Genomic DNA, 23,206 nt, shown 5'->3' with positions numbered 1-23,206 from the left:
TCAGTAATTTTTTTCAGACTCGAGGAGTGTCCTGCAAGCACTGGCTTTGGATAGCAACCTTAATAAAAAATCATACTTAGTATTCTTAATCAGAAATCGAATTAGAGCTTTGATGTTGGTGGGTAAAACTGTTAAATTGTTTTGGATCCCAGCTCACTGTGGGATAATTGGGAATGAGGTCGCCGATCGAGTAGCAAAAGAAGCCATTCTTACTGGCTGTTTTATCGAAAACTATCCAATGCGGATAGCTCCCGTAATTAATTTTAAAAATTTGATGAAATTAGGATTAGGAAGTTAAATAAAAATACTTGGATTTTTTGGGGAACAATTTAGATGATTTATTTGTCCCCAAAGGAGGAAAACCCAGCTATGCTGAGAAAAAACCTCCTTGATGAAAATTATACAAGTAAATTGTATGTGTGTAAGTGTGTATGTGTAAATTACGTTGCAATAACGCAATAGGGGTGAGCTCAGCCGCCGTAGAGAGATAATTATCGATAATTTAAATTTGTATTGTCCCAAGGTGGGAGCTGGTAATATCTAATTAATTAGATGAACTGTCTCAGTGTGAGAGCTAATAATGTTCAATTAATTAGATGAATTGTCTCAGTGTGAGAGCTTATAATATTCAATTGATAACAAGATGTTAGTCAATTGAATTTATTGTTTTTCGTGTAGAAAATAGTCAAATGATTTTGAATTTAGAATTGAACTATTGATGAATTTGATTAAGTAAAATTGTAATTAAATGTTGGTAATGAATTCAATATAATTTAATATTAATATCGCGCGTCAATAATGGATTGACTAAAGCCGCGTGGCTGTTGCAATCCTTTGTTAATATGGCGCGTAATGGCCGCGTGGCGTCACTAATTAAATCTACCTTGATTTTATTTATTTTAATTCACTGAACTATTGAACTGATTTGAATGATTTGAGAATTTAATTGTTATTGAAATTGAAGTAATTATTAGTGTTTAATGAATAATTTAAGTATTTGAACAAATGTAAGATGCAAGTAAGAAATATCGGGATCGAATGATACAGAGTAGTCGTACTAGTACAAGAATCCAAACACAACTGCTTATCGCCGACCACGTGAGTCGGCTTCTCTCCCGTTAACCAAGGCGCGCATGAGCGACGGCCATCGCGTGATACGATTATTCCCGAGTTGGAGCGATCAAGCCCGAAGGCGCAATTCCTCTTATAAATTTTTACTGGATCTCTTTTCTGGCGGTTAAACATACTCCCCCCGTTGCGACGGTTGAGCAAGATGTTATGAATAGTGTTTACAATTAGTGACATTACATGATTATAATATTTTGATTTTACAGAATTTAAGAATTGATTGGTAAAGGACACAATAGAGTGATATTCCGTTTATATATGCCTTGAGCCGTTCGAATTGAAGCTACTCTTGTTATATTATCCTCTCCTGGATGAATGTCGATCACTACTCCCAGCTGCCACCGCATGCATGGTTGGTTTTTGTCCATTAGCAAGACAACTTGATTGATTTTAATATCTCCTCGATTGGAGTCCCATTTTTGCCTGGTCTGTAGTTCGTGAAGGTATTCCAAATACCAGCGTTTCCAGAAATCCTGTTGAGCCTTGACAATGAATTGCCATGAGCTTAGTCTATTATCTGGAACATCAGAAAAATCATTTTCAGGCAGCATTGTGAGAGGACGACCTATTAAAATGTGTGCAGGAGTTAAAGCAATAGGATCATTAGGATCACTTGACAATGAACATAAAGGACGAGAATTTAATACAGATTCAATTTGTATGGCCAGAGAATTTAATTCTTCAAATGTTAAAAGTTGTTCTCTCACTACTCGTTTAAAATGATGTTTAAATGACTTGACTACCGCCTCCCAGATACCACTGAAATGAGGAGATAGAGGTGGATTGAATTTCCAGATAATATTTTTATTTATAGCATAGTTGTTAACAATATCCTGATGGGATTTTGAGTTGAATAGTTGGTAAAGTTCTCTTAATTGATGATTTGCACCCACAAAATTGGTACCATTATCAGAATATACATGAGATGGAACCCCTCTTCTACCAATAAAACGTCCGAAAGCTCCTAAGAAACCTTTAGTAGTTAGGTCACTTGCGATCTCTAAATGTACGGCCTTAGTAGCCATACAAACAAAAACACATCCATAGACCTTGACTTTAGTTCTGTTTCGAAATTTGCGTTCTTTGATAAAGAGAGGTCCGAAATAATCGATTTCCACGTGGGAAAATGGTGGAGATTCTGAGACTCGAGAACTAGGCAAATTGGCCATTTTAGTTTGTAGTAATATTGGTTGATGTCGAATGCATTAAACACAATGTCTAATGATTTTACGTACTTGATTTTTTCCGTCTAGCAGCCAAAATTTATGTCTGAGATTTGAAAGTGTACTTTGTATACCCGAATGGTACAAATTTTCATGGGTTTCCCTAATGATTAAATCAGTAACATAATGACGTGAAGGTAATAAAATAGAATGTTTTTTCGAAAAAGATATAGGAGCATGTTTCAAACGTCCTCCCACTCTCAATAGTCCGTTTGAATCGATAAATCGATTAAGACATCGCAATCGGAGGTTTTTAGTTTCTCCGGTTTCTTTAATTTGTTCGAATTTATCATGATATTGTTCGTTTTGAATCAGAGTTAAGATTTTTATTTCAGTTAATAATTTTTCTTCTACGCTTAAAGACTTGTATTTGAATAGATTACCCTTTAACACTCGTAAACAATAGGAAAAGGAATTTATAAGTTTAGAATATGATAAAAATCGTTTAAAGAAATTTTCAGTGGAAGCTAGTAAACAAGTAATTTTTCGAATACCGGGGAGTTCAGAAGGAACAGCCGGTTTTAAGTTACGCCAATTGAGAGGATCCTGTGATAGCCACGTAGGACCGTTCAACCACATTTTATTATTTAAAAATTCAGAAGGAAGTTGACCTCTAGATAGACCATCTGCCGGATTATCTTTAGTTCTAACATGTCGCCATTCGACTTTACCGCAAAGAGTTTGAATTTCTGTTACGCGATTCGCTTCAAAGACCTTGAGAGAGTTGGGAGATCGTTTAAGTCATTGAAGTACAATAGTTGAATCTGACCAAAATGTGACTTTAGAAATGTCAAAGTTAAAGGAGGGAATTGTGTCTTTATACAATCTAGCAAGTAATAATGCTCCACATAACTCTAATTTTGGAAGTGTAACATCTTTAATGGGAGCAACTCGAGATTTGGAACAAACTAACTTCACGATCACGTCTCCATATTCATTTACTGATCTTATATAAATGCAAGCACTATAGCCCACTTTACTAGCATCACAAAATCCATGCAATTGTATATCAGTCGGATCAGGAAGTAAAATATGACGTTCAATAGAAAAATCTTTAATTAGAGGTAATTGTTCAGCAAATTTACACCAGCGCCAATGCAATTCTTGTGGGACCACTTCATCCCAATGGACCTTTAATTTCCAACATTCTTGCATAATGGTTTTTGCAGCTCATACTATAGGACCTAGAATTCCGATAGGATCGAAAATTTTTGCAATGTCAGATAAGATGGTTCGTTTAGTTACTTTTCGCGATGAATCGATTGAATTGACTGTATAGATAAATTCGTCAGTTAGAGAATTCCATGCTATGCCCAAAGTTTTAGAGATAGGATCATCATTAATAGCACAATCTAAATCTAAGGTTCTTTGATCGAAATTATCCAGTGCGTGTCGATGATTCGAAGCCCATTGTCTGAGTTCGAATCCACCCTTTCGCACTAGTTGAATGATTTCATCACGCAAATTTAAAATTTCGGTCAAAGAATTAGATCCGGTTAATAAGTTATCGACATAAAGATCTCGTTTTAATATTTTCGAAGCTACAGGAAAATTATGAGATTCGTCATCAGCAAGTTGATTTACAGTGCGTATAGCTAAAAACGGGGCTGCAGAAACTCCAAATGTTACTCGTTTAAGTTCAAAGCTACTAATATTGTTATTATGATAGTAAAGGATTCGTTGATATTTATGATGATCCGGATGTACACAAATTTGTCGATACATTTGAGCTATATCAGAAGTCATAGCATAAACAAAGGTACGAAAACGTAAGAGAATGGTAAAAAGATTATCTTGTATAGTAGGTCCGGTTAGTAAGACTTCATTCAAAGAGATACCTTTATCGGTTTTAGCTGAAGCATCAAATACAACGCGTACCTTAGTGGTAGTGCTGGTTGTTTTTATTATCAGATGATGGGGCATATAATACCCTGGTCCACTATCATCCGGTACGAGTACCATGTGGCCAAGATTGATGTATTCATTCATGACTTTATTGTATTCAGATTTTAATGATGAGTCTGCATTTAATCTCTTCTGTAAGGACAGAAATCTTTCATAAGCTTGTTGTTTGGAATTCCCGAAATCGACATCGTCTACGCGAAAAGGTAATTTTACTACATATCGACCGTCTGTATCGCGAGTAGTAGTGTTTTGATAATGAGTCTCACATGTAGAATCATCAAAAGATCGGGAATCATTAGAACCTACGTCTTCAATAGTCCAGAATTTTGTTAATTGACTTGACAGATCAGTTAATTGACAAGTTACAGCAAGTATATTTTTATCGTCGTTGACTCCTCCCGCTACGACCCATCCTAGTTGCGTTTTTTGTAATATTAAATCACAATCAGTTTGTGAGCAGTTAATCTGTCCGACAGATAGAAGAGAAAGTGTGGTACCTGAACCGATAAGGACATCTACGGGTCTTGGTATATGAAATTGCGGATCAGCAAGTATTATCTTTTTAGGTATGCTTATTTTATCACGCGGAAAGATTTCATTTGGACTCAGTTCTGCAATTTCGTTAACAGTTAGAAATGACAATGATCTTTGAAATTTACCATTTAAAGATTTACAATTTATTTGTACGATATGTTTTGAAAAGGTTTGCATTTCGTTAACAGCCCCGATTGGAATAGAACAATTTTGCATTGGCAATTTTAATTTGTTAGTCAATTTTTCAGTAATGAAATTAGCTGTTGCACAAGTGTCAAGTAAAGCGCGAGCTTGTATGAATTCACCTGTTGAATCACGCAACTGAATGAGTGCGCTCATCATCAATTGGAAACGCGGTGTTCTGAGAATTGTTGTATAATTGTGTGCTACTAGTCAAGATGTAGATTCCTTATCAGTTGATACAGTAGAAGGTGACTCGAATTTTAGTTGTTCTTGGAAGTATTTGGATTAGTCGGCTGTTGAGTTACATTTTGATTAATGTGCAATGTGGTATGATGGAATTTCTTACAGATTTGACATCTGCTGGAAGTGCAAGTTCCTTTGTGTTCGCGAAGACAATTATTGCTAAGTTTAACAGATTTTACAAATTTTATGCGTTCTCCTACAGTAAATGCATTGAATTTATAACATTTATAGAGAGGATGAGATTGTTTGCAACATGGGCAGGTAGCAGAGGCGGTCGTCACTAAAGCTCGAACTGACGTATCTGTTTTTTGTTTCTTTAAATTATTACTCGAATGTTCATTACGTCGTCTTTTAAAAGAGTTATCAGTCACGCTGTTTGTTAGGTTTACGTGTACTGAGTCGGAAAGCAGTTTTTATAATAAATTTGCTAAACTCGTCAAATGATGGGAGAGTGTTATCGTCTTTATACGTTTCTTCCCATTTGTCTCTAATTTCTATTGGTAATTTACGTTCTAATAATCTTACTGTAAATGCGTCAGTTGGTGTTGCTTTTAATGACTCTAAATCATTCAAGTGTTGTCGAGCTTCATCTATGAATTTAGTAAGATTTTCATTAGTCGGAATTGATATTGAATTGATATTCAAAAGAGCGTCATAATGTTTAAAAACTAGAGCGCGCTCCTTCTGATAAGTTTCTGTTAAAAGGGTCCAAGCCTTTGTATAGTTTTCTGCACTTGCATTAAAAAGCGCGAGCTTGTTTGCAGCAGACCCAGCTAAACATCCACGAAGGTATAAAAACTTATTAAGATCATCTAAATCGTTACGTCCGTCGATAAGTGTCTCAAATCTATTTTTAAAAGAAAGCCAATTTTCAAAGTTACCATCGAATTTTGGTAAATCCGTGGTAGGGAGCTTCGCCAGTCGTTGAGTTTCGAGTGTCCGATTGAGAGTTGAAGCGTTAATTGCAGATTGAATAGTAGTGTTAAGAATATCTTGATTAGGAGTCTTTATTTTAGTTGCAAGCTCGTAATAAATTTTACAAATTCCGTCCGCGAGTCCTACTTCTATGTCCTCAGGTTTGTTAACTTCCAATTCGTCGACAGCAGTATCGTACTGTTCGAATAATCGTTCGATTTTAGGAAAACGTACAGGAGCAGTCTGAACGTCTGTGGTCTGTGCCTTTAGTTCATTGGCTAATGCGGTAATTTTAGTAGTTAATAGACTACGCAATTGTTCTAAAGTTATTTTTGTTCTAGTCATTTTGCGATAGATTTATATGATAATAATAGCAATAATAATAATGACAAATATCAGTTGATTATTAATTATCCTATTTCTACAATAAATAGATCACTTATGGTAATCAATTGATTTAAGAAATAATTTAAATAATTAATTATAATTAAATAATAAATAACTTGAGAGTTGATAATGAAGATAGAGAGTTAATTGATAATTAATTATTCTGTTGAACAATAATTAATCACCGGATAATGATCAATTAATTGTGAACTGTCGATTAATTAATTAAATTAAATTATACGTAAATAATTAGAATAATAACGTAAATAAATATCTGAATAATAATCAATTGCACTATTCGACCGATGAACTAATTTCCAGGTGACAATCGATCAGTCAGTCAAAGTTAAATAATTAACTAAAATTACAAATAAATAAGTTGAATATATTATCAATGATTGAATTATAAATGATTTAATGTTAAAAACTTATTTGTATTGAAGTCCAACAATGCTGGCAGCAGCTGGGTAGTATAGTGACTGGATCCTCGGCACGTCTTGCTCGTCTTCGTAAACCAGGAGTCGGGAGTTCAAACCTCACAGGAGGCACCAAATGTTTTATCGAAAACTATCCAATGCGGATAGCTCCCGTAATTAATTTTAAAAATGTGATGAAATTAGGATTAGGAAGTTAAATAAAAATACTTGGATTTTTTGGGGAACAATTTAGATGATTTATTTGTCCCGAAAGGAGGAAAACCCAGCTATGCTGAGAAAAAACCTCCTTGATGAAAATTATACAAGTAAATTGTATGTGTGTAAGTGTGTATGTGTAAATTACGTTGCAATAACGCAATAGGGGTGAGCTCAGCCGCCGTAGAGAGATAATTATCGATAATTTTAATTTGTATTGTCCCAAGGTGGGAGCTGGTTTTCGTGTAGAAAATAGTCAAATGATTTTGAATTTAGAATTGAACTATTGATGAATTTGATTAAGTAAAATTGTAATTAAATGTTGGTAATGAATTCAATATAATTTAATATTAATATCGCGCGTCAATAATAGATTGACTAAAGCCGCGTGGCTGTTGCAATCCTTTGTTAATATGGCGCGTAATGGCCGCGTGGCGTCACTAATTAAATCTACCTTGATTTTATTTATTTTAATTCACTGAACTATTGAACTGATTTGAATGATTTGAGAATTTAATTGTTATTGAAATTGAAGTAATTATTAGTGTTTAATGAATAATTTAAGTATTTGAACAAATATAAGATGCAAGTAAGAAATATCGGGATCGAATGATACAGAGTAGTCGTACTAGTACAAGAGTCAAAGCACAACTGCTTATCACCGACCACGTGAGCCGGCTTCTCTCCCGCTAACCAAGGCGCGCATGAGCGACGGCCATCGCGTGATACGATTATTCCCGAGTTGGAGCAATCAAGCCTGAAGGCGCAATTCCTCTTATAAATTTTTACTGGATTTCTTTTCTGGCGGTTAAACACTGGCCGAGACACCATTTTGGGTCTACCTAGCTCTGACCTTAACGGCGTGTGGAAAAATAACAATCGTAAAGAATTCATAGAATGGTTCAGCTGCACAGATCCGGACGAGGGTATATTTTTCACGAAAAATTTTGCCTCATTCAGCTCAAAGCTCTGGTTCGGTAAAATGAAAGTTAATAGAGGTACAGTCGTCTCCATCAATCGCTTGAGGAGTGGACATACATCTCTCAAAGCTAGTCTTTTTAAATATAATATAGTCCAATCTCCCATCTGTTCGTATGGAGAGTATAAGGAGACTCCGAATCACATTTTCTTTCAGTGTAGTCGTTTTGATGAACCGAGACGGTTTTTTTTTTTAAATCAATCCAGGATGTTTTGGGTGTGGGTCCATACTGTATTGAATCCCTACTTCACTATTTGAGCCACGAGATCATCAGAATAATACATATTTTTTTTAAACGAAATTGACATATTTATTTGATTTAAAGATGTTAAATATATTTATAGTATATAAAAATGCGAAATAATACATAAATAATGGTCGATTATTTGGAGTCATTCAAAGAGATGAACTATTATCTTGTTTAAACTGTGATTGTTATATAAAGACTTTTAGATAATCGTACAATAATCAACTCATATAGTGGTTAAAAAGCTAGTGTACTTAATATACTGTTAACTTTGTAAGATTATTACGATATTTATATAGAAATTTAGGTAGTTATTTATAAAATTGTTTAAATGACAGTTGTTTATACACATGTATATTTTTATAAGCCTATATCTTTTTTGGTATTTTTATATGTAACGCTAAAAGCGCTGTATCGACTTATGATAAATGTATTAATTATGTAACAGTTGGCTGCATTGGTTTGACCAAGGCCTTATTTTCAATAAAAAAAAAAAAAAAAAAAAAAAGAAAATGTAATAATTTAAGATTTAATTTTAAGTTTACATTATTTATTAATATTTTATTTTCAGCCCAGAAGGCGATTGGGATGGTCGCCGACGATTTAAGATTCGTGGGATTTAATTTTCGAGGCTGAATTCAGAAAATTTGATTTCTTTAACTATTTTGAGTTATTTATAGTAAACGTAAACGGTGCATGAACCAAAGACCTTCGGTGCACTGGTGGAACGAACACATCAGCTTCCTACGGAAAGAGTGTCTCAAGAAAAAAAGAATATCTCAGCGTGGCTATCGGCGGCCTGACTCAGCGGAACTAGTCGCAGAATACAAGAAAGCTCGTCGACATTTAAACGAAGCCATCAAGGATAGCAAGAAGAACTGCTGGAAAGAGCTAATCAACGAGGTGGACAATGACTTGTGGGGTAGACCTTACAAGGTAGTCATGGCACACCTGAAATATCAGCCAATGCCGTCTCCTACGTGTCCTCAACTCTTACAGAAGATCGTGACTGCGCTGTTTCCACGACAGCGCGTTTTCAACTATCTTTTGACACAGGACGAACTGAATGATATTCCACCTGTCACGAAAGAAGAACTGATGGAAGCTTGTAACCGCGTCGGGAATAATAAAGCACCGGGATTGGACGGAATCCCTAATATTGCCTTGAAAATATCTATTAAAGCAGCGCCAGCGTTATTCCTCGACGTCTACAATATCTGCTTGAAGGAAGGGATTTTTCCTCGGAAGTGGAAACAACAACGGCTGGTACTACTTCCTAAAGGGAAAAAGCCACCGGAAGAACCGTCATCTTATCGTCCACTCTGCATGCTGGATACAGCCGGTAAGATACTAGAACGTATAATCCACCAAAGGATAGAAGCAGTTGTCGATCCACTCTTAGCAGACAATCAGTACGGATTTCGGAAAAGACGATCAACCCTGGACGCGATCAACTTGGTTGTCGGTATAGCCAAAGACGCAATCGCCGGTGCCAGATGGAAGGGGGGAACGAAGAAATATTGCCTGGTGGCAACTTTAGACATAAAAAATGCCTTCAACTCCGCCAACTGGGATTGCATCATGCAAGCCCTTCAAGAGATGAACGTACCAGGATACCTACGAAGGATAGTTGCTAGCTACTTCACAGATAGAGTCCTGAGATATGACACGAAGAATGGTCCAAAGGAGTATGATGTTACTGGAGGTGTACCGCAGGGTTCTGTTCTCGGTCTACTTCTCTGGAATGTCATGTACAACGGATTGCTGAGGCTGAAACTACCAAGAAATGTCAAACTGGTAGCGTACGCGGACGACGTAGCCGTAGTAATCGTCGCCAAACATCTTGATGAGATAAAACATATGTTCGCTATCACCTTTGAGCGAATTAACCAGTGGATGGACACAGTAAATCTACAACTGGCTAAACAGAAGACCGAGGCTGTACTTATCACTAGTAGAAAAGTGGTGGAAACGATCAGTCTAAACGTCAGAGACCAAGAAATCACATCCCAACCATTCATTCGATATCTGGGAGTGATGCTCGATGCCCGACTTAACTTCAAACAACAAGTTGAACACGTGACCGCCAAAGCATCAGCAGTAGTAGCCAACCTAGTACGATTGATGCCCAACATTGCTGGCCCGAAGCAGACAAGGAGGTCATTGCTATCATCAGTAGTTACATCGGTCCTCACATATGGTATATACATTTAGGCCGACGCACTTGAGATCCAAGAATCATGGAGGAAAGCATGTCCAGTTTACCGACTGAGCGTGCTAAGAGTAGCCAGCGCCTTTCGAACAATATCAGAGGAAGCAGTGTGTGTCATTTCCGGAACTTTGCCGCTCAGAGTCCTAGCTGAGGAAAGACGGAACCTTTACCAACGAAAGAGGACAACCGCACAAAGTGCCGAGGAACTCAGAGCTAAAGAACGGCAGAACACCATCGCACGATGGCAATCGCAGTGGGACGCCGCGACAAGAGGGAGATGGACACACCGTCTCATACCGAAGATCGACGTTTGGCTAAACCGAAGTCATGGCGAAATTAATTACTATCTGACGCAGTTGTTGTCAGGACATGGATGTTTTCGGACGTATCTTCACCGCTTCAAGCATGATGATTCACCGGAGTGCCCGTCCTGCCCAGGAATCAATGAAGACGCGGAGCACGTTTTCTTTGAGTGCCCACGATTTTACCCACAGCGAGATGAGCTGGAGATGATCCTAAAGAAAAAAATCCAACCAGAGACAATAGTAGAAGCAATGTTGTCATCAAGAGCCTCCTGGAACCCCATCAGCACATTTGCAACAGAAGTCCTCATAGACTTGCGTTCCATCGAAAGAAGAAGAGCAAATGACAACAACTAGAAGAAAGGTAAAATAACACCTTAGCTACCAGAAGAAAGAGCAGTAGCTAGATCCTCCCCTCACGAAGTAATGCCTAACGGCGGTTTCCATGAGGGATTAGGGGAAAGAGGAAAAGGGGTTTAGGGTTTAGTGGGTTGGGGCGCTAGCGTCGAGTTTTAGTATTACACTGCGTCGAGTCGCCACATATCCAGGCCAAACAACTATGCCTAGAATCCGTAAAAAGGATTCCCCCCCCCCTTAAAACAAAAAAAAAAACACACACACACACACACATACACACAGACATAGTGACACCCTCGCGGGAATAGGCAGGGAAGCTTCCTAGGACCTCAAAACGTCGAGATCTGATGAAAACTCGATTTTCGAAAAACGGGGTAAAACCAATAACTTCCCGATTTTTGAAAATTTTCAATTTTCTTAGCGGGAAGCTAAAAAATCTGGAAAACGGTTGACCCTAAAGGCCATCCCTGCCACTTCTCGCTAGTTCCATATCTAAGCGCTTAAAATTGCACTTATGACGTTTTTGAGCTCGTCAAGCTCAAAAATATAATTTGTATATTATTTAGAGCTCTCCGAGCTCTTCGAGCTCCAAAGTCTGATAGAAGTGTAACGAACGGTACACATGCATTATGACTTAATTTTGATTAAATTAAATAATATCAATTTTTTTGATAATAAACTGATAAAAATAAGAATTCCAAGAAAAACTATAAAAACGATACTTTACGATAATAGATATTGTCACCATCCCTTATGACAAAATGAAATTAAACGGAATAATCTAATAACCTGAGTAGGACACTCGAAATACTTTTCGAGAAAAAATGAGGTTATCACTCTAAGGAGGTATCAATACGTCAATGCGATTGAACAAGAACAAGCAATCTCCGAAAATATATAAACCCCGGAAAAATGGCAAACGTGGTCAGTCGGCAGTCAGTTCGTGCAGATCACGTTACTCTGCTGGTCCGAGGCTCCAGTAATTCGGCAGTCCAAAGACAAGTGGTATCATTACTACTTACTGACTAACCCTCTCATAGTTTATTTTGAAATTTTAATCTCCTTCGAATGTTGGTCAGTCTGTGGTCCATTCGTCTTGAGCACGTTACTCTACAGGTCTAAGTCCTGATAATTTGGTATTCTTTTAAATGACAAATCATATCAATCTTATTTACTGACCAAATATTATTTAATTTCATTATAAAGTTAAATTTCTGCTAGTTCGGTAATCTGCTCGGCCAGATTGGAGGTAGTCAAATTAGTTATCAATACGCATTGTAACCTTGTAAATTGATACATTTTAGTGGAATTCCCTCTACCATATATATATATATATAAAGACAATAAAAGATATATTGTATAACTTCAGTGTATCCGACGTTATATTATCTAGTTGAAGTTGATTCTTCAATTTAATTGTAAGAAAATTTCAATATATTAATTATCCTAACGAATCTCACTCTTATTCATTCCAATCTCTCCAACTCTCAAAGTAATCTCAAAAAAACGAGGTGTTCACGAGTGCCTGTAATTCACCCAACCCACTAATCTTTCATATACTTATCCGAGATCCCTAATTGCCACGCGGGATACTCTTTGGATTCCTTCCCGGTACAAGCCGCTCGGTATTGGGCAAGGTAAGTCAATGAAATAACTCACATCATCAGAAATAGTACGAGATCAATAAAGACTCTCATAATTTAAGAATTAGGGGCCTCTAAGCTTGATCGTAATAACCTTCTATGAATAGAGAAACAATTCATTGATTTGAGTACACCATATTTAACGTTACAACCCTCCGTTCGTGATAGAAGTTCAATAAAACAGTATTTTTTGAATTTTTAAACTACAATAATTTCTGAATGAATACACTGATTTTCACGCAGTTGGCAGTATTCCACGCAGTTTTTTCAATCCGAACAAAAACAGTTTCACTGTAAAAAAATCACGCCAAGTCCACGTTCATAAGACTATTAAGAAAAAAAAATTTTATTTCTTTGCAAAAAGATATAAAATAAAAGATTAAAAAATCCAAGTAACCGATATGGTTGTATATGATTTTCGGAAATTAAAAAATTCGTGTGGTGGTTACGAAAATAGTGTGCGTGGTTACGAAATATTTCACTTTTTTTGAAATTCCTAAAATCTATCTACTAGGACTTTTAAAAAAAATTGAAGTACACAATGACGCACACCAAGTACGTTCCAAAATTGTTTCTTTAAATTTTTAAATTTACAACTAAATTTTTTTTAATTTCCGAAAATCATATACAACCATATCGGTTACTTGGATTTTTGTTAATTTTTTATTTTATATCTTTTTGTAAAAAAATAAAATTTTTTTTTCTTAATAGTCTTATGAACGTGGACTTGGCGTGAATTTTTTACAGTGAAACTTTTTTTGTTCGGATATCAGTATTTTTGTAATTATAATAAAAATTGACAATTTTAATTTAATACATTTTCGGTGGCAAACTATCGCCTTTAAGCTATAGTTCATGTAAAAGTTATGCTTGCGCCGCCTGGCATGTGTAATTGCAAGCTGTCAAATATCTTTTTTTCACTGTAGTTTCCCATCTATTATAAGATTAGCATGCACCCTTATATTATTTAGTCTCTGGCCGTCCGCTTTTTACATAAGAAAAAAGTTAAAATCTAAAAATCTGGGTCGCTATAGTTTGTGCTGATTATTTTTAATAATTTTAAATAGAAATTATAAAGATAATTGATAACAATCAAGTAATACGCGTAATTAAAAGCATGAACTACTATTATAAAATATCATATAAAAAAAAAATCAAAGTAAATTTAAAAAAAAATTTGTAACCTCAAAAAACCGTTCTGCTTACGGTATATACACACTCGGTAGTCTGGCTTGAGAACGGAACTTGGCGCCAGACACTATCGAGTCTGTTGATTCTATGATATACTTTTCAACACAAACTGATCGAACCGAAAATGTTAAAGAAATTTTCCGAATTTTTTCGACAACGATAAATCACGAACCAATCAACCGATTTTCACGTTGTTGGTAGTAATCGACGTGGCTTTGTAGGCTCTAATAATTATTTCATTTTATCAAATTGATCTAAAACGAAATATCGAAGTTAAGTGAAAAAAACACTTTTTTCGAAATTTTTCGTTTTCGATAACTGTTGAACGAATAAACCGATTTCGACGGGACTGGTTGCAATGGACGTGGTTTTTTAAACTCAAAAGCGGATTAGTTATCGAAATTGATAGATGGAGCCGTTTAGAAATTATTCTAAAAAAACGATTTTTCGAAAATTTCATTTTTGTGATTTCACAAAATCTAGCGAACTGAATCGATTCAAATTTTTACGAAATTGAATAACAATGATACGCTTTGAATCGCCACCAATTTCGATTCGATCAGCTGAGCCGCCTAAAAGTTATAAGAGGTTTACACACATACAAACACACACACACATACAGCCGCACGGACACCATCGCGGGAAGAGGGAAAAGCGAGGCAAAAGGGAAGCTTCCTGTGACGTTTTAGCGTCGAGATCTGATGAAAACTAGATTTTCGCTAAGCGGTGTAAAACCAATAACTTACCGATTTTTGAAAATTTTCAATTTTCTTAGCGGGAAATTGAAAAGTTTTTTTCAATGTTTAATGAAGCTTTATAATTTTTGACTTTAGTAAATTGGTAATAACAAAACGAAAATTAACAATTTTTTAATTTTTCCAACGGGAATCTACCTTGGCGGTTTCGGCGACTCGGTGAAAGCACGGTCGAATGACGGTTGTTTCACGGTCGTTTCACCGTATAAAGTTCGTTCTTACCGATCGATTTGTCAGTCAGCATCGGATACCGTTGTGAACGATGTCTACTGTAAATTTATTGTGAACCTACGACGTTTTGACCGACACTGTACGCTCAATATAATGTCGAATCACGGTAAATTTACGCTACTGCCACGGACAATAAAATAAAAAAAAAATTAGGAAAACGGTTGACGCTAAAGACCATCTCTGCAAATGCAACTTCCCGCTACCTCCATACCTAAGTGCTCAACAATTCACTCATTTTTTAAGCTCTTCGAGCTCAAAAATATAATTTGTCTGTAATTTTGAGCTCTCTGAGCTCTTCGAGCTCAAAAGGCTGATGGAAGTTTTATAGAATACTATTATTTGAATTTTCAAACCGCAATAACTTTTGAATGAATTAACCGATTTTCTCGCGGTTTACGGCATTAAACGCAGTTTTTTAATTTCTTTAAAAAATTTGCAAGCGCGAACTAGTCAAACTGAAAATTTCATAGAAATTCTGTTTTGTCGAAAACTATCCACTTAGGATAGTTTCCGTAATTGTTTTAAAAATTATGATTAATTTGGGATTAGGATATTGAATAAATTATGCGTCGATTTGTAGGGGAATAAAATGAAGATTTATTTATCCCCAGAGGAGGAAAACTCAGTTGGACTGAGAAAAAACCTCCTCGAATGAAAAAATGTACAAGTAAGAATGCAAGGCGTGTAGTGCGAATAAAGAATATGTGTAAATTGCCGTTGCAAACAACACAAACGAGGTGAGCTCAACCTTCTTAGAAACGCAAAAGGTATTAATTCAGAATTCGTGAATTGATGCTAACTTTTAAGCTAACTAGAGTCAATTGATAGTGCAATACTAATTAATTGACGTACAACGTCAGTGTAGATACTGATTGATTATAATTATTAGTGTAGGAACTAATTAGATAATTTGATATCAGAATCGAATAGTTGATGAAATTTGATTTGATAGAATGATGGTTAAATGTTTAGCAATGAATTTAATATAATTTATTACAAATATTGCGTGTTAACTATGGATCGACTAAAGCCACGTGGCTGATGCAATCCTTTATCAAAATGGCGCGTAATAACCGCGTGGCGTCACTTATTAATTTTGATTTATTTAATTCACTGAACAGTTACTAATGAAATTTAATGATTCGAGAATTTAATTGGTAATTGAAGTTAATGAAATTAATAATATTTAATGAATATTTTTAGTTTTAAAGTAAATGCGTAGTATATGTGATAAATCAGAAAACGATTGACACAGAGTAGTCGTACAAGTACAAGCGTCCAAGCACAACTGATTGCCGCCGGCCACGCGAGCCGGCTTCTCTCCCGCTAACCAAGGCGCGCATGAGCGACAGCCATGGTGTGACACGAATTTTCACGAGTTGGAGCGATCAAGCCCGAAGGCGCAACTCCTCATATAAATTTCTATTAAATGTCTTTTCTATCGGTTAAACATACTCCCCCCGTTGCGAAGGCTGAGCAAGATGTTATGAATAGTGTTTACAATTAGTTACATTACATGATTACAATGTTTTGATTTTATAAAATTCAAGAATTGATTGGTAAAGGACATAATAGAGTGATATTTCGTTTGTATATCCCTTGAGCCGTTCGGATTGAAGCTACTCTTGTCACATCATCATCTCCTGGATGAATGTCGACCACCACTCCCAGCTGCCACCGCATACATGGTTGGTTTTTGTCCATCAATAAGACGATTTGATTGATTGAAATTTCTCCTTGAGAGGAATGCCATTTTTGCCGAATTTGAAGTTCATGGAGGTATTCCAAATACCAACGTCTCCAAAAGTCTTGTCTAGCCTTGATAATGAATTGCCAAACATTGAGTCTATTATCTGGAACATCAGAAAAATCATTTTCAGGCAGCATTGTGAGAGGACGTCCTATTAAAATATGAGCAGGCGTCAAGGCAATAGGATCATTAGGATCACTAGATAGAGAACAGAGAGGACGAGAATTTAGTATAGATTCTATTTGAATAGTTAGAGAATTCAATTCTTCGAAAGTGAGAAGTTGGTCTTTTACCACTCGTTTAAAGTGGTGTTTGAAAGATTTTACAGCTGCTTCCCAAATACCACCAAAATGAGGAGATAGTGGAGGATTGAACGTCCAGATAATGTTTTTGCGTATAGCATATTCGTTAACGGAATTTTGATGGGATTTTGAATTAAATAACACATACAATTCTCTCAATTGATTATTTGCGCCTACAAAATTAGTACCATTGTCCGAATAGACGTGAGTTGGAACTCCTCGTCGACCAATGAATCGACCAAATGCCCCGAGAAAACCTTCTGTTGTTAAATCGCTAGCAATTTCTAAATGTACAGCTTTAGTAGCCATGCAAACAAAGACGCATCCATAGACTTTAATTTTTGTTCTGTTTCTGAATTTACGTTCTTTAATGAAGAGCGGTCCAAAGTAGTCTACACCTACGTGGGAAAATGCCGCTGATTCGGTGACTCGAGAGCTAGGTAAATTAGCCATTTTACCTTGCAGTTTTACAGGCTGATGTCGAATGCATGTGACGCAATTTTTTACAATTTTACGAATCTGGTTTTTACCGTCTAGCAGCCAAAATTTGTGTCTAAGATTTGAAAGCGTACTCTGTATACCTGAATGGTATAATTTTTCATGTGTTTCTCTAATAATTAAATCGGTAACATAATGACGTGAAGGTAATAAAATAGGATGTTTCTTTGAAAAAGATATAGGAGCATGTTTCAAACGACCTCCTACTCTTAGTAATCCGTCTGAATCGATAAATGGATTGAGACATCGCAATCGTAAGTTCTTAGTCTCTCCGGTTTCCTTAATTTGTTCGATTTCGTAATGATATTGTTCGTTTTGAATCAGAGTCAAGATTTTTATTTCAGTTGATAATTTTTCTTCTACGCTTAAAGATTTGTATTTGAATAAATTATTTTTTAACATTCGTAAACAATAAGAAAGGGAATTTACAAGTTTGGAATATGATGAAAATCGTTTAAACAAATTCTCAGTAGTGGCTAATAAACAGGTAATTTTTCGAGTACCTGGAAGTTCGGAAGGAACAGCAGGCTTTAAGTTAGGCCAATTAAGAGGGTCCTGTGAGAGCCACGTGGGACCTTCTAACCACATTTTGTTATTTAAGAATTCAGAAGGAAGTTGACCTCTAGATAAACAATCTGCCGGATTGTCTTTAGTTCTAACATGTCGCCATTCGACTTTACTGCAAAGAGTTTGAATTTTTGTTACGCGATTTGCTTCAAAGACTTTCAGAGAGTTAGGAGACCGTTTGAGCCATTGAAGTACAATAGTTGAATCAGACCAAAACGTAACTTTAGAAATATCAAAGTCAAAGGAGGGAATTGTGTCTTTATATAATTTAGCAAGTAATAATGCTCCGCATAATTCTAATTTTGGAATTGTAACATCTTTGATGGGAGCAACTCGAGATTTAGAACAAACTAATTTTATGAGTACGTTTCCGCGTTTATTTACTGATCTTATATAAATACAAGCACCATAGCCCACTTTACTAGCGTCACAAAATCCGTGCAATTGTATGTCAGTCGGATTGGGAAGTAAAATATTGCGCTCAATAGAAAAATCTTTAATCAGAGGTAATTGTTCAGCAAATTTACACCAGTGTAAATGTAACTCTTGTGGGACCGCTTCGTCCCAGTGGACCTTTAATTTCCAACATTCTTGAATGATAGTTTTTGCCGCTAATACTATAGGACCCAGAATTCCGATAGGGTCGAAAATTTTTGCAATATCAGATAAGATAGTTCGCTTAGTTATTTTTCGCGATGAATCAATTGGTTTGACTGTGTAAATAAATTCGCCCGTTAGAGAATTCCATGCAATGCCTAAAGTTTTAGAAATTGGATCATCATTGATAGCACAATCTAAATCTAAAGTTCTTTGATCGAAATTATCCAGTGCGTGTCGATGATTTGAGGCCCATTGTCTGAGTTCAAATCCACCCTTTCGCACCAGTTGAATGATTTCATCACGCAATTTTAAAATTTCGGTCAAAGAATTAGATCCAGTTAATAAATTATCGACATAAAGATCTCGTTTTAATATTTTTGAAGCTACAGGAAAATTATGAGATTCGTCATCAGCAAGTTGGTTTACGGTGCGTATAGCTAAAAATGGGGCTGCAGAAACCCCGAACGTAACTCGTTTAAGTTCAAAGGTGCTAATATTGTTATTATGATAGTAAAGAATTCGTTGAAATTTGTGATGATCCGGATGAATACAGATTTGTCGATACATTTGAGCGATGTCAGAAGTCATAGCATAAACAAAAGTGCGGAAACGCAAAAGAATAGTGAAGAGATTGTCTTGTATAGTAGGCCCAGTTAGTAGAACTTCATTCAATGAGATACCTTTATCGGTTTTAGCTGAAGCATCAAATACAACGCGTACCTTGGTGGTAGTACTAGATGTTTTAATTATCGGATGATGGGGCATATAATACCCAGGTCCACTATCATCCGGTACGTGTACCATGTGGCCAAGATCTATGTATTCGTTCATGACTTTAGTGTATTCAGCCTTTAATGAGGAATCTGAATTTAATCTCCTCTGTAAGGATAGAAATCTTTTATAAGCTAGTTGTTTAGAATTTCCGAAATCGACATCGTCTACGCGAAAGGGTAATTTTACTACATATCTACCGTCAGTATCGCGAGTAGTGGTATTTGGATAATGGGTCTCACACGTAGAGTCATCAAAGGATCGAGAATCATTAGAACCTACGTCTTCAATATTCCAGAATTTTGTTAATTGACTTGACAGATCAGTTAATTGACAAGTTACAGCAAGTATATTTTTATCGTCGTTGACTCCTCCCGCTACGACCCATCCCAGTTGCGTTTTTTGTAGTATTAAATCACAATCAGTTTGTGAGCAGTTAATCTGTCCGACAGATAGAAGAGAAAGTGTGGTACCTGAACCGATAAGGACATCTACAGGTCTTGGTATGTGAAATTGTGGATCAGCGAGTATTATGTTTTTAGGTATGCATATTTTATTACGTGGAAACATTTCATTCGGACTGAATTCTGCAATTTCATCAACGGTTAAAAATGACAATGTTCTTTGAAATTTATCGTTTAAAGATTTACAATTTATTTGTACGACATGTTTTGAAAGGGTTTGCATTCCATTAACAGCCCCGATTGGAATAGAACAATTTTGCATAGGAAGTTTTAATTTATTAGTCAAATTTTCAGTAATAAAATTAGCTGTTGCACAGGTATCAAGTAAAGCGCGAGCTTGTATGAATTCACCTGTTGAGTCACGCATCTGGATGAGAGCACTCATCATCAATTGAAAACGCGGTGTTCTAAGTATGGTTGTATAATTATGTACGACTAGTCAAGCTGTAGATCCCTTATCAGTTGTTACAGTAGCGGGTGATTCGATTTTAGCAGAATTATTTTTTGATACATTAGCATTATTTGTTTGTTGAGTTACATTTTGATTAATGTGCAATGTAGTATGATGGAATTTCTTACAGACTCGACATCTGCTAGAAGTGCAAGTTCCTTTGTGTACGCGAAGACAATTATTACAGAGTTTACTAAATTTTACAAATTTTATGCGTTCTCCTACAGTTAATGCATTGAATGTGTAACATTTATAGAGCGGATGTAAGTGTTTGCAACATGGGCAGGCAGAAGAGGAGGTTGTCACTAAAGCTCGAACTGGCGTGTCAGTTTTTTGTTTCTTCAAATTATTATTCGAGTGTTCATTACGTCTTCGTTTGGAGGAATGATCGGAATCGCGATGTTTATCGGGTCTGTGTGTATTAAGTCTGAAGGCAAAGTTTGAGACAAATTCACAAAATGATTCGAATGTTGGAAGAGTGTCGTTGTCAGTGAACGTTTCTTGCCATTTGTTTTTAATTTCTGATGGTAATTTATTTTCTAATATTCGTACAAGTAAGGATTCGGTAATATTAATTTGAAATGACTGTAAATTATTTATATGTTGCCGAGCATCATCTATCAACTTGTTTAAATTATCTGTTGTTGGGATCGAAATTGTATTAAGATTAAGTATCGAGTCATAATGCTTACAAATTAATGCTCTTTTCTTCTGATATGTTTTAGTTAGAAAATCCCAAGCTTTAGTATAATTTTCTGCACTCGCATCAAAAAGCGCTAGCTTGTTAGCTGCTGAGCCAGTTAAACATCCGCGGAGGTATAAAAATTTGTTTAGATCATCAAGATCATTACGTGTATCAATAAGTGTTTTAAATGTGTTTTTGAAAGATAGCCAATTTTCAAAATTACCATCGAATTTAGGTAAATCAGTAGTAGGGAGTTTAGCAAGTCGTTGAGTCTCAACAAGGGTGGTATTTCCCGCTGTAGTATTATTCGTACTAATGTTTACATTATGTGAATTATTATGGTTAGTTCTATTCAATTGAGTTAACTTTTCAAATTGATCCATAAGATCGTAAAATAATGTACGAACGTCTTCCGCGAGATTTATTTCATTATCCTCTGGTGTAGTTAATTCGAGTTTCTCAATAAGTCTTTCATATTGTTCAAATAATTCCTTTACCTTTGTAAAGCGATAGTTAATGGACTTAGTTTTAACACCTTCAGCTGTTAGTTCATCCTGAAGTTTAGTAATTTTCGAAGCTATCATTACGCGTTTTTGTTCTAAAGGAACCCTTGGGTTATCCATTTTGTGATAAATTTATAAAAATAGCAGTAATAATAATCGTGATAAATATCAATTGATAATTGATTGTCTTATTTCTATAGTGAATAGATTACTTGTGGTGATCAATTTATCTAAGAAACGACTTAAACAATTAATTATAATTAATAATAAATAATTTGAGAATTAATAATGAAGATAGAGATTAATTAATAATTAATTATTCTGTCGAACAATAACTAGTCACCATACAATGACCAATTAATTGTCAATTATTAAATAATTAATTAAATTAAATTATACGTAAATAATAAGAATAATAACGTACGTAAATATTTAAATGATAACCAATTGCACTATTCGATTGATAAATTGATTGCCTAACGACAACCAATCCGTCGGTCAAACTTAGACAATTAATTAAAATTACAAATAAATAAGTTGAATATATTATCAAGTGATAAAATAATATAATAGTTAGTATTATATAAATTTTAATAATTCAAAAACTTATCTCATATGTATTGAAGTCCAACGATGCTGGCAGCAGCTGGGTGGTATAGTGATTGGATCCTTGGATCGTCTTGCTCGTCTTCGCAAATCAGGGTTCGTGTGCACTTCAAACCTCACAGGAGGCACCAAATGTTTTGTCGAAAACAATCCACTTAGGATAGTTTCCGTAATTGTTTTAAAAATTATGATTAATTTGGGATTAGGATATTAAATAAATTATGCGTCGATTTGTAGGGGAATAAAATGAAGATTTATTTATCCCCAGAGGAGGAAAACTCAGTTGAACTGAGAAAAAACCTCCTCGAATGAAAAAATGTACAAGTAAGAACGCAAGGCGTGTAGTGCGAATAAAGAATATGTGTAAATTGCCGTCGCAAACAACACAAACGAGGTGAGCTCAACCTTCTTAGAAACGCAAAAGGTATTAATTCAGAATTCGTGAATTGACGCTATTTTTTAAGCTAACTAGAGTCAATTGATAGTGCAATACTAATTAATTGACGTACAACGTCAGTGTAGATACTGATTGATTATAATTATTAGTGTAGGAACTAATTAGATAATTTGATATCAGAATCGAATAGTTGATGAAATTTGATTTGATAGAATGATGGTTAAATGTTTAGCAATGAATTTAATATAATTTATTACAAATATTGCGTGTTAACTATGGATCGACTAAAGCCGCGTGGCTGATGCAATCCTTTATCAAAATGGCGCGTAATAACCGCGTGGCGTCACTTATTAATTTTGATTTATTTAATTCACTGAACAGTTACTAATGAAATTTAATGATTCGAGAATTTAATTGGTAATTGAAGTTAATGAAATTAATAATATTTAATGAATATTTTTAGTTTTAAAGTAAATGCGTAGTATATGTGATAAATCAGAAAACGATTGACACAGAGTAGTCGTACAAGTACAAGCGTCCAAGCA

At 35.4% G+C, this 23,206-nt stretch overlaps 5 protein-coding genes across 5 annotated transcripts; all 5 read right to left on the bottom strand.

Annotated features, from left to right (window-relative positions):
• Positions 1–1,337: 1,337 nt before the first annotated feature.
• LOC123266011 lies at positions 1,338–2,297 on the bottom strand. The gene has a single exon (XM_044730038.1). The coding sequence runs from the start codon at positions 2,295–2,297 to the stop codon at positions 1,338–1,340; it is 960 nt and encodes a 319-aa protein (XP_044585973.1).
• Positions 2,298–3,521: 1,224 nt separating this feature from the next.
• Positions 3,522–5,129, bottom strand: LOC123266010. Its single transcript, XM_044730037.1, has one exon. The coding sequence runs from the start codon at positions 5,127–5,129 to the stop codon at positions 3,522–3,524; it is 1,608 nt and encodes a 535-aa protein (XP_044585972.1).
• A 450-nt stretch (positions 5,130–5,579) lies between these two features.
• LOC123266009 lies at positions 5,580–6,476 on the bottom strand. The gene has a single exon (XM_044730036.1). The coding sequence runs from the start codon at positions 6,474–6,476 to the stop codon at positions 5,580–5,582; it is 897 nt and encodes a 298-aa protein (XP_044585971.1).
• A 10,136-nt stretch (positions 6,477–16,612) lies between these two features.
• Positions 16,613–20,404, bottom strand: LOC123266007. Its single transcript, XM_044730035.1, has one exon. The coding sequence runs from the start codon at positions 20,402–20,404 to the stop codon at positions 16,613–16,615; it is 3,792 nt and encodes a 1,263-aa protein (XP_044585970.1).
• Positions 20,405–20,458: 54 nt separating this feature from the next.
• On the bottom strand, positions 20,459–21,778 carry LOC123266006. The gene has a single exon (XM_044730034.1). The coding sequence runs from the start codon at positions 21,776–21,778 to the stop codon at positions 20,459–20,461; it is 1,320 nt and encodes a 439-aa protein (XP_044585969.1).
• Positions 21,779–23,206: the final 1,428 nt, after the last annotated feature.

The sequence above is a fragment of the Cotesia glomerata genome, linkage group LG5 (assembly GCF_020080835.1).
Source record: "Cotesia glomerata isolate CgM1 linkage group LG5, MPM_Cglom_v2.3, whole genome shotgun sequence".
Lineage (NCBI taxonomy): Eukaryota > Metazoa > Arthropoda > Insecta > Hymenoptera > Braconidae > Cotesia > Cotesia glomerata.
Note: the sequence above shows the minus strand (reverse complement) of the source record. Positions and strands in the feature narration are given on the sequence as shown.